At 40.8% G+C, this 14681-nt stretch overlaps 1 protein-coding gene across 5 annotated transcripts in view; it reads right to left on the reverse strand.

Moving 5' to 3' along the window:
- Window positions 1-14681, reverse strand: part of PECAM1 (platelet and endothelial cell adhesion molecule 1) — a 120834-nt gene that overhangs the window by 84327 nt on the left and 21826 nt on the right. For 3 of the 5 annotated variants that reach the window (XR_013487175.1, XM_021000776.2, XM_021000775.2), the window contains exons 3-4: window positions 9449-9742; window positions 1591-1890 (exon numbers count right to left, since the gene is read on the reverse strand). Coding sequence is in view for 4 of the 5 variants with exons in the window: in XM_021000776.2 (XP_020856435.1) it covers window positions 1591-1890; window positions 9449-9742 (594 nt within the window). In the remaining variant the exon portion in view is untranslated. The remainder of the gene's footprint in view (window positions 1-1590; window positions 1891-9448; window positions 9743-14681) is intronic. The other 2 variants (XM_078155877.1, XM_078155878.1) reach the window with 1 other exon arrangement.

Below are 14681 nucleotides of genomic sequence, written 5' to 3' on the forward strand. Positions count from 1 at the left end.
AGCCTGGAGGCCACATGAGGCCTTCTAGGTCCCTGGGTACAGCCTTTTGACTGAGTCCAAGTTTTACAGAGTAAAACCTTTTATTAAGGGGATTTGTTCTGTGAAGTTTGGATTTAGTCAAAGGGCCACACTTGAGGACCTAGAGGACCACATGTGGCCTTGAGGCCACAGGTTCTCCACCTCTGACTTGATGGCAAGCTACAAACAGTATCTTGCGTGAGATAAGCTCACTCACCTCCTAAACCTTTCTTCTGTATTCTTTCTGTGCCAGTTATGCACCCTGTGCTGTGACTGTGACACTCATCTCAGTTTGAAGTGATTGGTGATGGTGCTTGAGAGTCAAATTAGGGGTTTACTTATTAGATTTCTTTTTTTCCTGAAGAGCATCATTTGGAAATTCTTTACAAAGCAATTCAGGCACATTTGCATGAGACCACAACAGTAGGAAGAACTTACTGGCCAGAATGGTGATTTCTTTGCTGTGCGTTTGTCTGGTAAATATTTATATATGTACACATTGTCTTCCCCCAAGAAGAATGTAAGCGCCTTAAGGGAAGTGACTTTTGATTTTTGTCTCTATCCCTAGCATGGCGCTTGCCACATAGTGAACACTTAATGAACACTTGTGGATCAATTGAGTCTGCCTCTGTTCTATAAAACAAATGGGGCTGGGGAATAGATAGTATGTGTCAATATAAAGGTTTGGGGACAAGGAAGTCATGACAACCTAGGATGAAGATGTTTAAAGAGCACTACATTGGAATCTCCCCACATGATGCCTTGAACAGGATATTGTAAGGCCATACTGCCTGATTTCCTTTTCTCCCCTGAGATCATTTACCACGGCACTTCACTGATTCTTTTCATCCAGGATCTACTCAATTCACAGTAAGATTCTTAAAGGGTGAAAGGAGGCAGCCGTCACTCAACTTGGTGCCATTAGTAGGGGCCTTCTCTGCCTTTGGGAGATGTGGCACTATAAAATTACAGTCTCAGAGTCCATCTGGTTCAACTCCTACCTAAGAATCTCAAACATCCCCAACAAGAAATCCTAAGCCTATGGCTGAAAACATCTAGTGAGTGAGGAGGAACCCATCTGCTCCCAAAGCAGCCTGTTCCTCCTTGATATAGACCTAAAGGGTGGTAAATGTTCCCTCATTTTGAGCTGAAAGCCATCCCTCTGTAACTCCCACTTACTGCTCCCAGTTTTGTCCTCCGGGGCTAAGCAGAACGAGTCTAATTCTTCTTCCTCATATAGCTCTTCGAAGGCTTAACCTAAACATCCCACATTCTTCCAATCAAATTGCATGCTATAGTGTCCTGTCCCCTTACCGTCTAGGTCACTCTCCTCTAGACCCAAAAGCCATTTTCCATAGGGAGCCCTGGAACCTCCTGATCTGACCTTCCCTATTCTATAATTGCTGATACTCACAGAGCTAAATTTGTCATCACACCCCCAAACAATCTTAAGCAGATGCTACAGTCCTGAGAGAAAACTGCCCAGCTAATGGGTTCAAATTGTGAAATATTTATACCCAAACCAAACCTGCATACCACACATAACAATGGAAGTTGAAGAAGAAATCTGACCTCTCACGGTGACCAGGTCACTCTTTGTGAATTCTGAGGCCTCCAAGAAATTCCCAAAAGAGATCTTGGCCTGGCATTGAAAAACTAAAACATGGTCTTGTTCTTCTATTGGGAAATCCAGTGTCACATAATTTTTATTCAGGACCATCTTTTCTTTCCTCTGCTTACTGATATTCATTTCCAGTTTTTCAATTATAAAATATATCGGGGGCTTCTCCTCAGGAACGGAACACTCAACTGTCACCATGCTTCCTTCCATCACTTCCATCTTGTCCACTGTAACCCTGGGACTTGGTACTCCTTTGTGGAAAAAGAAAAGAAAATAATTTGAGTTTGGTCTGGAGTCATTGACTAGGCTCTCCTGGACCATTTGTGGTGGCCAGGCTAGTCTGATGATTGGCTTGACTTTTCTTAAACATGCAATATAGTGCAATTTTATTAGTTCCATATTAGGTAACTACTGTCTTGTGAAGCGCTATGAAGGGAATAGATTAAAAAAAAAAGCTTAAGGCATGATCTGTGCTTTCAAGAACCCATAATTTCCCTAGGGAATAGTTATATAACTAGGACAGGAAGATCAGGGCTTTGACCCTGGGCTCCAAAATTTAAAGGACACAGTCAAGCATTTATGCTCCTTCTGCAGGGTAGAAAAAACAACAACCACCTGAATTTAGCTCACCTACACACACACACACACGCACACCCAAGCCCTTCTTTACAGCAGCCACCCCAGCAATAGCCTTACAATATCCCATATCTCCCCCCACCTCAATGGCATTGTCCAGGTACCAAAATTGTTTGAACACTTGAAATGCTAAAAGAAAGACAAAACAAGTCAAGTACCAAAGTGAATATAAATCTAATACCTAAAATGTGTAGAACAGACAAGAGTGAGCGATCAGAAATTGAAGACCCACATATTGACTGAAATTATCAGGGAAGAATTTCACTGAGTAGGTGATCCTTGAAGAGTGAATAAGATTTCAATAGCAGCAACAGCTCAGCCTTGGGAGGTAGGAAGTATAGATATGTTATCCTCATTTTACCCATGAAGTGTTACCCTAGGTCTATCAGCTGGTAAGCCTGGACTGGAACCCAGATCTCTTAACTCCAAATCTATCATGTTCTTTCCACTACACCCGTCTACAGTGGAGAGGATGAGAGTAAAAGAAGATGGAGGAAAGGGAGAGCTAATATGAATAAAGGCTGGGAGTCAGGAACCAGCAAGGTATCTTTGGGAGACAGTGAGAAGACTGGCATGACTCACTAAAATAGTTCACATTTATAAAGCCTTTTATAATTTATAAAATGTTTGCAATAATGCTGAGTTAGAAAATACAAGTATTATTACCCCCTTTTTACAGATAAAGAAACTGAGGCTCAGAGAGTTAAGTGACTTGTCTTTCATCCGATGGGTAGAAAATAACAGAGTTTGGATTTTACCTAGATCTTGTGACTCTTGAGTCAATGTTTTTCCATTATACTATGCTGCCTATATGCACAGGGGAAGGGTCGGGGAATAAGGTAAGATAATGTTGGATAGGAAAGGTGAGGATAAAGAATAAATTTTTAATCTGATAATCAATAGAGAACCATCTCAGGTTCTGGAACAGGTTCTTGAGGATCTGTGCAAAATACATTGGAGGGGGAGAGCCTAAAGAGACTGAGATTGTTTATGAAGTTATTTCACTAATCTAGTAACAGGGTGGCAATGGGGAAGTGGGGTGGGCAGGTGGCAATGAAAACAGAACAGAAAAGGAAAACTTGATTGGACTTGGTGGCAAGATTGCAGAAACATATCTCTTTCTGGAAGAATATGTGAAAACAAAAGAACAGGCTATGAGCCTCACTGGTTATCACCATAGTGACAGGCATTTTGTCAAAATATTTTGAAACTGTCAGCTAAAATATCTTATAATCAAAGAAAGTTAAGGACCAAAGACATAAGGTTCTCTGGGAAGTCAGCCACTGTTGGCGGAGCTGGGAATTGGCTCAATCACTCAGGAAAATCATTTAGAATTATGGGAGAAAAGTGACTAATCTTTTCATATCCTTTAATCTAGCAATCTCACTACTGGGTATGTACCCTGAGGAAATCAAGCATGAAAATGTAGTGCCAGTATACCAAAATATTCACAGAAGCACTTTTTGTAATTGAAAAGTAAAACACTGAAAACAAAGTAGACATCTGTCAATTGGGCAGAACAAAACATTATACATAAATATAATAGAATGTACTATTTTTTAAAAAGTGTGATTATGAGGAAATCATAGAAACATAGGAACACTTACATGAACTCATGGAGAATGAAATTAACAGAACCAGGAAAACAACTAATTATTCAATCAATCGACAAGCTTTTATTAAATACCTACTATATCCTAGGCACTGGGGATACACATACAGAGAATGATGGTCAGTATTCTCAAGAAGTTTCCATTTTAATGGGGAACAACATACACAAAGACTAAAATAATAGAAATGAAAACAATACAAAAAAGGCAGATGAATTCAGATTAAATGTGATGACTAATAGTGGTTGTAGGAGAGAGTTAATGAAACACTCTTCCCTCCTCTTAATAAGGAAAGGTGAAATGAAGTAATGGATGTTGAATATGAGGAACACAGACATGGTTGTTATTCAGCCAGTTATGTGCAATTTGTGTTTGTTTTAAATTACCATATCCGTGGAGAGGAAAGGGAGAGGAGAGGTATCACTAGAAGTGAATAAAGTGAGAAGGTCATAAAATCATTAAAACATCAACAAAAATTTAAAAAAATTAAAAAGCAGAGGGGCCATGCTAATCAGAAAACCTAGCATGTGCCTCTGTCATTAGACTCTGATAATCATGCTTCTCACCTCATTTAGTCCTGTCTGAACCCAACACCCTTTCTGCTTTGATTCAAGGACCATTAGGTAGAAAACATTTCAGTCTTGTTCATTGGAGAGAACCCATCTCTCTACTCTTTGCCTTTGGGTCTGCCAAAGAGAAAGAGCCCACTGCCCTGCTCACCATAAGCCCCATATCAGGGTGAGCCTCCTTCCTTATTCTTGCTCGCACAAGAGTAGCAAGAGGAAAGGTATGGTGTTGAGTCAACCAAATTCAGCCTCCTGGCTCAGTAATATCAGACATATAATTGGAGAGGCAGCATGGGACAGAGGTAATAGGGTTGGATCTGGAGCAAGGGGACCTAGGTTTAAATCCTGACTCTATCATTCATCATGACCTTGTGTAAATCACTTCACACCGGACTTCAATTTCCTCTTTTGTAGAAAAAAAAAGTGGTTGGACTACATGGTCTCTCTTGCAGGGTTCCCTTCTAATTCTAAGTATATTCAAATATAAGCTCCATCAGAACAAGGGGTGTTTTGTTTCTGTCTTTGTATTCACAGCACCTAGCAAAATACCCAGCATACAGTAGGTGCTTGATAAATGTGGGTTGAATAATTGACTAATTGATTCTGTTATAATCTTAAAGTTATCCCTTGAAAATTCCTTGCAACGGGTTGGAGTAGATAAAGCTCTGGTCTGGGAGTCAGGAGGACCTGAGTTCAAATCTGGCCTCAGACACATGACCCTTACTAGCTGTGTGACCCTGAGCAAGTCACTTGCCCTGATTGCCTCACCGAAGGAAAAAGGAAAAAAAAAACTCTTTAGGCCGTGTTTTAAAATTTCCTGGTCACCAATTTCTTCTCTCACATTTAGCCTTAATTCTTTTTTTTTTGGGATCTTAATTCTTTATGCTATAGCTTTTGCTGCTGTTTAGTCGTGTCTGACTCTTCGTGACTCCATTTGGGATTTTCTTGGCAAAGATACTGAAGTGGCTTGCCATTTCCTTTTCCAGCTTATTTTACAGGTGAGGAAACTGAGGCAAACAAGGTTAAGTGACTTGCCCAAGGTCTCATAGTTAGTAAGTGTCTGAGGCTGGATTTGAACTCAGGAAGATGAGTCTTCCTAACTTCAGACCTGGCATTCTACCCACTGTGCCACCTACTTGCCCCCAGTTATATATATGTATATCTTCCATTGAATCTTGTACTGTCCTCAAGATGGAGAATAGCTGCTCTCTATGCTTTATACATGGGCAACTCGGTGGCACAGTGGATAGAATGCCAGGCCTGGAGTCAGGAAGACTCATCTTCCTGAGTTCAAATCCAGCCTTAAACACTCACTAGCTGTGTGACCCTGAGCAAGTATGTAACCCTGTTTGCCTCAGTTTCCTCATCTGTAAAATGAGCTGGAGAAAGAAATGGCAAACCACTTCAGTATCTTTGCCAAGAAAACCCCAAATGGGGTCATGAAGTCTGACATTCCTGAAAACAATTGAACAATACAACAACAACAGTGTTTTATACATTGGTTTTACCAAAGCTTTTATCAATAGCTTCTTAACAGCATCATTTTCCATAACAGATTTTTTCCCCAATAAACTTGACATATAAAGTGTCCCAATTCCTACATTTATCAGTTGTGTGAGCATAGATAGTTCACTTAAGGCTGTTTCTTCATCTCGTAAAATGGAGATGATAGGGTTGTTTTGTCATAGGGTTGTTATGAAGATCCAATGAAATAATATTTATGAAGTGCTTTGAATACCTTAAATCATCATAAAATGTAAGATATTATTCATCTCGTCTCAACTCTTCACTCTTCTTCACACCTTGTATCCAAGCAGATGCCAAGTCTTACTGCTTCTACCCCAATAGTACAATCTGGATCGAGCCTACCATTCTGTGCTTCTTACATATTACCACTCTTCACATGCTCCAGACTTTGGCCAAATTGTTGGTTCCTATACACAGAGCTCCATTTCTCACCTGCATGCCTTTGCACATCTTCCTTACCTCTGCCTCTTGAGATATTTATTTCCTTCAAAGTTCAGCTCACGTTGTAACTCCTAAATGAGGCTTTTCCCAATCTTTGTATTTCCTTTGTATATAAGTAAAACATATGCGCCTTGAGGGCAGGAACTGCTTCTCTTGTCTTTGTATCTCCAGCATTTAGCACAGCTCCTGGCATAGTAGTTACTAAATATGCACCTGCTGATTGATTATTATAAAACAAGTAAAGTTGGGGTGACACATGATATAATCTGCTGCAGAAATAACTGGATTTGGAGTCAGAGAACTCAGGTCCAAGCCCCAGTTCTTCCACTTAAGAACTGTTACACAGGGCAAATCATTTTTGATATTGCCTTTCTGAGCCCCAGATTCCTCAGTTTTAAAATAAGGAGAATAGTACTTGTGATACTTACTTCATAACGTTAGTATGGGGAAATAATATAGGGGCTTTGTGCCATATAGATATTAGCTACTATCATTGTTACTCCCCAAAGGCTTTTGGCAATGTGAGGTAGGAAAATGTGGAAAAAGAGTGGAGCTTCTGGTTGCTAATGACAAATATCCCAACCCCTGAGCTGGGGGTTTACCCAGAACCACAACTAGGATGAGGTTACTGGGCCTTGCACAAAGGCACCAAAATCCAGAGAATGCCGAATGCATTTGTACTCCTTTTACAGAATAGAAACAACTGGATTTAACCTTTAGCTAGCAAAAATGACTAAAAGTGGAAGCTACAACATAGCATGCTTCCTCCCTCTCCCTAGAAAGGCCACATTCCAAGAGAATTTTGCCATGGTCCACCCCTCTATGGTCATCCCTCCATGGACAGTGGTCTCCACAGCATTGTCCCAGGGTCTGTCTCCTTCTACCTCAAGTGAATCTCAGGCACTAAAATTATTAGTTACGACTAGGTTTACCTACAGACATCTGCCTGCAGAAAGAAAGAAAAGGAAAAAAGGAAGGAAGAGAGAGAAAGAAAGAAAGAACGAAAGAAAGAAAGAAAGAACGAACGAAAGAAAGAAAGAAAGAAAGAAAGAAAGAAAGAAAGAAAGAAAGAAAGAAAGAAAGAAAGAAGAAAGAAAGAAAGAAAGAAAGAAAGAAAGAAAGAATGGAAGGAAGAAAAGAAGGAAGGAAAAAGGAAGAAATGAAGAAAAGAAGGAAAAGAGAAAGAAAGGAAAGAAGGGAAAAAGAGGGAGAGGAGGGAGAGAGGGAAGGAGGAAGGAAGGAAGGAAGGAAGGAAGGAAGGAAGGAAGGAAGGAAGGAAGGAAGGAAGGAAGGAAGGAAGGAAGGAAGGAAGGAAGGAAGGAAAGACACTCTCAGTTTTTACTGATTTAACAGTTATTTCAAAGTACTCCACATACAAAATTGGTCAGCACTGCAGAAACAGACACAGGTAAGGTTTCTTGAGGGTAATAATTTATCAGAACAAGGCAGTCATCACAATAGCGGTTACTTCTACAGTGTTTCATAAAGTCTGCGTATGTCCTTTGGAATAGCACTGTAAGATAGATGGTACAAGGATACATATGCTCATGTACCATGGGACTCAAGCCTCAGAGAGGTCCTAATCACACGGTAAGGGCTTAGAGTCAAAATTAGTACCCAAGGCTGTTGACTCCATGGCTAGTGCTGTCTACATAAAACGATGCTGCCTCTCCAAGACGTTCAAATCAATGAATATTGCCTAGTGCCTTAGGCATTAGAGCTGAGAGAGGGAAGGTCAACCCCCTCATTTCACAGATGAGGAAACTGAAACCCAGAAAAGGGAAATGACTTGCTTAATTATGCAGCCAAGTGTCAGGGCTAGCATTTGAACCCAAGGCTTCTAACTGCAGATACAGTGCTTATGCCTCTGCATGGTATTGTCTGCATGTCTTTCCATGTATGTAGCTGCAGGTGCACACAGTAATTCCCCAGCCTTACAGCTAAGTGGCACAGTGGATAGAGCACTAGACTGGGAGTCAGGAAGACTCATCTTCCAGAGTTCAAATCTGGTCTCAGACACTTCCTAGCTGTGTGACCCTGGGCGAGTCACTTAATCCTGTTTACCTCAGTTCTTCATCTGTAAAATGAGCTGGAGACAGAAATGGCAAACCACTCCAGTATCTTTGCCAAGAAAACCCGAAATGGGGTCATGAAGAGTTTGGACTCGACTGAAAACGACTAAACAACAATAACAAAAATTAATCACCCTCCAAGTTCCTGCCTTTGTTATAAATATCAGCCAGTAACTGAACCCCTGCATTTGGCATTGTATTCATACGATCATATATCTAGAGTTGGAAGGGACATCAGTAGGAAAGGGAAATAAGCATTGATATAGTGTCTGCTCTGCGCCAGGCACTGTGCTAAGCCCTTTTCACAAATATTGTCTCATTTGATCCTCACAACAAGCCTATGAGCTAGGTGCTGTTATTATCTCCATTTTACAGTTGAGGAAACTGAGGCAAACAGAAATTAAGTGGCTTGCCCAAAGATCACACACTTAGTGAGTATCTGATGTTGGTTTTGAACTATTTTTTGAATATCAGTATTCATCTAGTCTGACCCTCTCTTGAGTTGCCCAGGGTCACACAGCTAGGAAATGTTATGTGTCTTGGGCCGGATTTGAACTCAGGTCCTCCTGAATCCAGGGCCAGTGCTCTATCCACTGTGCCACCTAGCTGCCCCCAACTTCTCATTTTTTTTAAATTTTTATTTATTTTTATTTCTTTTTTTGACCCTCTCATTTTACAGATGAGGAAATTGAGGCCCAGGAAGGTAAAGTGATTGCCTGAGGTCATACAGATAAGGAAGGATCAGAGGTGAAATTTGAACCCAGGTCCTCCACCCCAGAGCTGTTGCTTTTTCCACTATACCACATTACGTCCAGACAGTTCAAAATGTTCCTGTCTCTTACAGTCTCTGACGATTCCTGGCACATGGTAAGTGCTGGTTGACTGACTTTACACAGACAGGGATTAGCAAATCGAAGCTTCTGCTGATTTAGCAGCACCCCATGGCAATGCACTTACCTTTTACTGAAAGAGAGTAATCTCTTGTGGTTTTCTCCTTGTTGTTGAGAATCACCGTACATTTATAATTCCCTCTGTCATATATCCGAGCAGCCTGAATAAAAAAGCTCTCTTCTCTATTCCAGGAGGTAACATTCTTGAGCAGAATATCATCCTTGTAAAAGAAGACCTGGTGCGGGGACAGAAGCTTTGAGGTGGTGCTGATGTCCACGAGGCATTTCAGAATAAGGTTCTGACCATTCTCCACCTCCCAGCCTGGCTCTGCTTTCATCTCAATCATGTTGATGGTGAAAGCTGAATGTTGAAAGATGGGGGAAAATCATTTCAGTAAGAAGTGACATTGTCCATTTGGGGCAATGACTCTCACTTAATCTAGTCATGCCTTTCCCAGGGCCATTAAGATAACCAGCAAGTCACAACCTCTGAACCTCAGTTTTCTTTTCTGGAAAAGAGGGGGTTGGATTAGATGACCACAAAGACCCTTCCCAGCTCTAAGTCTAAGTTTTCCCAAACCAATGATTTCATCAGTGTAGGAGATTTTCAGTACAGAAACTCCCCCTTTCTGTGGATGAGCAAATCCTCTGTAATTTAGTCTTGGAGAATTGCCTGGGGACTCTGAGAAGTGAAGTGATTTCTCAGTGATCACACACTGCACAAATCAGAAACAAGACTTAAACCCTAGTCTTATTGACTCCATTATCAAATTTTTAACAACAGTCCCATGCTGCCTCTTTGGTTTGCCTTTATTTAAATTAAAATAAGGTGGGTCTGCACTGAGAACAGAGACATGCTGACCACCACTTGAAGCAAAGGATTCAAAGAAATAAGGGTAATCTAAATGAAAATAGTTTTATTTTCTGTTGTTATTCTTTTTTGTGTGTGAGGTTTTGTGGGGTTTTGCTGAAGCGGGGCAGAATCACTTTATGAGGCCTAACAAAAAGAATTTGGACTTTTCCATCTGGAAAGGGAAAATTGAGAGAGGAAATGGTTGCATAGTTCAATGCTTCAAGGATCCATGCTTTCTCTACCAATGAAAATTAGAACTTCTTTCCCAACTTGATAGATGGTCTTTGAGAGTTACTATGGTTGAAAGTCTCATTACCTTTCGGTACCTTGTGATCCTCAGATAACAGACATGTGGTCCATCACATAGCTTGTATGCAATCAAACAAAATAACCGTCCATTGCCATAGAAGATATAAACATGGACATCTTAGTGACAGCCCCCACAATCATCACTTCTTTCTCTCCGATCATCAGTCTTTTCCTAATTATTGGTTCTTCCTCTGGTTACTGCCTACAACTATGACCATCTACTCCAAACATAAAAATCTTTCACTTAATCTGACCATCCTCGTAAGCTATTGTGCTATACCTCTCCTCTCTTTCTCAGACAAACTACCAGGAAAAAAATTGTCTATATTTGTTGCCTCCTTTTTCTCATCACTCACTTTTAGACCTTTTGAAGTATGGCTCCTATCTCATCATTCCTCTTTCCAAAAGTACCAAAGATGGCTAAATTTCAAAATATGCTGGCTTTTTGTCAGTCCTCATCTTTCTTGACCTCTCTGCAGCATTTGACTCTGTCAATCATCCTCTCCTGAATATTCTCCCCTCTCTAGGTTTTCATGACATAGTTCTCTCCTCATTCTCTACCTAACTGTCTGACTTATTCACCTTTGATGGATCATCTTCCATATCTTGCCCTCACTAAGTGTGGGTGTTCTCCAAGGCTTGGTCCCCTCCTCTCTCTCTCTCTCTCTCTCTCTCTCTCTCTCTCTCTCTCTCTCTCTCTCTCTCTCTCTCCTTTCATTTGCTGACCTCATCATATGCAAAATTCCAGCTGTCCAAACTGGAACTCACAATCATTCTCCACAAAATTCTCTTCTGAACTTCTCCATTTCTCTTCAGAACACCATCCTTCCAATCTTGCAAGTTCACAACCTTGGTGTCATCCTCAATTCCTCACTCACATTCACTCCACATGTCTATGCAATTGTCAAGTCTTGCCATTTCTACCTCCTTGCCTCTCTAATATCTATCCCCTTCTTCCCACTCACATGGTCATTATTCTAGGTCAGGACCTCATCATTCTTCACCTAAATTATTGAGGCAGCCTTCTAGTTGGCATCCCTGCCTCAAATTTCTGCAAGATATCCTCAACTTAGCTACCAAAATAATTTCCACTCTTTAATAAACTCCATTGGTTCCTTATAATTCCTAGGGTTAGAGATAGGGGACAGGAATAGGACTTGTGATTTCACTAATATAAAGAGTTCACAGGGAGAAACTTCCACCCGTGACAACTGGCACCTTTTCTCCAACTTACAGTTTTAGAAATTCTTGGAAAGCTGTCTAGAGTATTGAGAGGTTAAGTGATTTGTCTAGAGTTACACAGCCAGCCTGCGTCAGAGGCAGAACTTAAACCCATGTCTTCCTAGATGCAAAGCCAGCTTTCTATCCATTATGGCACACTGCTCTTATATTATCTACTTGGTCAAATATATATTCCTTTGTCTGGCATTCAAACCCCTTAATAACCTGGCAACACGATACCTTTCCAGCTCTTTTGCAAATGTAACTTGCCTTTTGAGGCTCAGCAATCCAAACTTGCAAAGTATAGAAATAGATGTTTGGGGAAAACTTCAGTGTCTAGGGGAGTGGGGAGGGGAGGACTACTGTATCTCCCAAAGCACGTTACATATATCATTCTCCTTCATGTACTCTATGGTCCAGAGTCTAGACTCTGGACTCCAGACAATCTTTCTTACTGTTTTTCACACATGACGCTCCATCTCTCAGCTATCCCCCAGGCCAGGAGTGCATTCCCTCCTCATGTTAGCCTTTTAGGATCCCTGAGTTTCCTTCAAAATTCAAATGAATGGACAGCTAGGTGGCGCAGTAGATGGAGCACCGGCCCTCGAGTCAGGAGGACCTGAGTTCAAATCCTGCCTCAGACTAGACACTTGACACTTAGTAGCTGTATAACACTGGGCAAGTCACTTAAGCCCAATTGCCTCACCAAGAAACAAAACAAAACAAAAATTTAGATGAAGTACCACCTTCTACATAAAGCTTTTCCTGTGTCTCCTTCACCCCCAAATTACCTCATATCTATCTGTCATCCTTCTATATATGTAAGCACCTTGAGGTCAGGGACAGTTTCGCCTTTGTCTTTGTATACCTAGTTACTGGCATATAACAAGTAAATGCTTATTGGTCAATCGATTGACATTTCCTAAATTCCAGTATATTTGAATGAGGAAGCCCCCTGTGAAACTTAAACAAGGTGAGCTTAGAACAAATAAAATCAATCCATCAAAAGAATTTATTAAACATCTGCTACAGACAAATCTGACCAGGTCTACTTTTGTACAGCCCACCATAGAAATGTCTAAATCATTTAGTTCACAGGCATATAAAAGCAAGCATTGGAGAGGATTGGACTGGCCAGCTCCTGGTCTACCAAGTTCCAGGCAGCATGCTAGGAGTTGAGAATGAAAACACAAAGAATGAATAATCTCTCCTTTCAAGAAACTTACACTTAATAATAAACACACATATGAATGGATGGATGATAAATCATTTATCAAGTAAGGCCAAGCACTCTACTAAGTGTCAGGGATACAAATCCCAAAGTAAAGAAAGTCTCTGGGACTAACATTCTAATAGGGGAAGATAATATACATAGAAGAGCAAAGGCTGAGGAAGGGCACTTTGGTCCAAAAATTACACTGATAGAAAGTAGGATTGTAGGGAAGTAGATTGACACGCCATATCCAGGAACAATGACCAAGATGATTTAATTCAGTTCCCAAACTGGAGGTCAGAGTGGGGGGAGGGCAGTTGTTAAGAGAATGGATATAGAAAGATATACAGAATAAAGACAAAGAGAATAAATACTAAGAAGTTATATACAAGGTAGTTACAGAGGAAGGACATTAGCAGTGATTGGCGGGGTAGGCAACAGAGATCAGGTAAAGCTTCATGCAGAAGATTGTGCATTACCTACATCTTGAAAGAAGAGCGGAATTCTATGAGCTTGAGGTGAGGGAGGAGTAATTTGCTGACTGAGACAAAAGCAGAAATGGAAGATAGAGGAACAGATAGGTGAGGAATAGAAAGGACTGTTTGACTGGATCAGCAGTGTGGGAGAGGAAGTAATGTCCAGTGAGTCTGAAAAGGTAGATCAAGGCCAGGTTGTGAAAGGCTTTAAAAGCTAAATACAGTTTACATTTTACTCTAGAGAAAATAGGAAGCCATTAGAGTTTATTGGATAGGAGAGTAGCATGGAAAATCACTCTGCCAGCAATGTGGGGAGGGAGGCAGCATGGGGAAGAAAATCGAGAAAAGGAGAGGCACAGATAATCTCTCATGTAACCATGGATTAGAATTTGGGGCCACTCAAGCAGCATAGGCCTTTTGGGGATGGAAGAGTGCTCAGGAATTTGGGGTCTCATTTTATAGGGTTTTTCGGGGAAAACAGCCTCTCATCTGTGCCACCTTGGGGTTAGTTCATTAACATATCCAAATCATTTCAAGATTGTCAAGAAAACTTTAAAGTTAACATGTCCACATCATCTCAAATTCTCAGTACCTTTTGGTGTTCTGCTGGTCTTACTGTGGATGTCTGAAACTTATCTGAGATTTATGTATCAGGAACCAAAAGTCCCTGACAGTAAAGCCTAGGGGGCTTCTCCTGATTCAGCACATATTTACTAGGATGTGATTTTTGGTTAATAGATGATACAATTTGCAAATTATGCTCTTTAAGATTTCTAGTTTCCCTTTTGCAATCTTACTTCCTGATATTGCTATCATATACTGGCTTGTAAAAAGATACTGGACACTGAAGTCCTTTCTCAAGCTGAATTTCCAAACATTCAAACTCTAATGCAGAGAGAGCAACTCCAATGGGCTGGCTATGTTGTTCAAACACCAAATATACGTTTGCCTCAAAGACTATTTTACAGAGAACTCACACAAGGCTAGCACTCACATGGAGGTCAGAAGAAGCGATATAAGGACACTCTTGAGATCTCTCTGAAGAACTTTGGGATCAATTATGGAAGACACTGGCACAGGACTAGCCAACGTGGTATTCGGGCATCAAAGAAGGTGCTGTGTACTCTTTGAGCAAAGCAGAATTGCAGTAGCTCAAAAGAAATGTGAGATGCACAAATTTAGAGACATCTCCACTCCAAATGTTCATATGGACTATTTGTGCCCAACC

The sequence above is a fragment of the Phascolarctos cinereus genome, unplaced genomic scaffold (genome assembly GCF_003287225.1).
Source record: "Phascolarctos cinereus isolate Bilbo 61053 unplaced genomic scaffold, phaCin_HiC Scaffold_5;HRSCAF=322, whole genome shotgun sequence".
NCBI lineage: Eukaryota > Metazoa > Chordata > Mammalia > Diprotodontia > Phascolarctidae > Phascolarctos > Phascolarctos cinereus.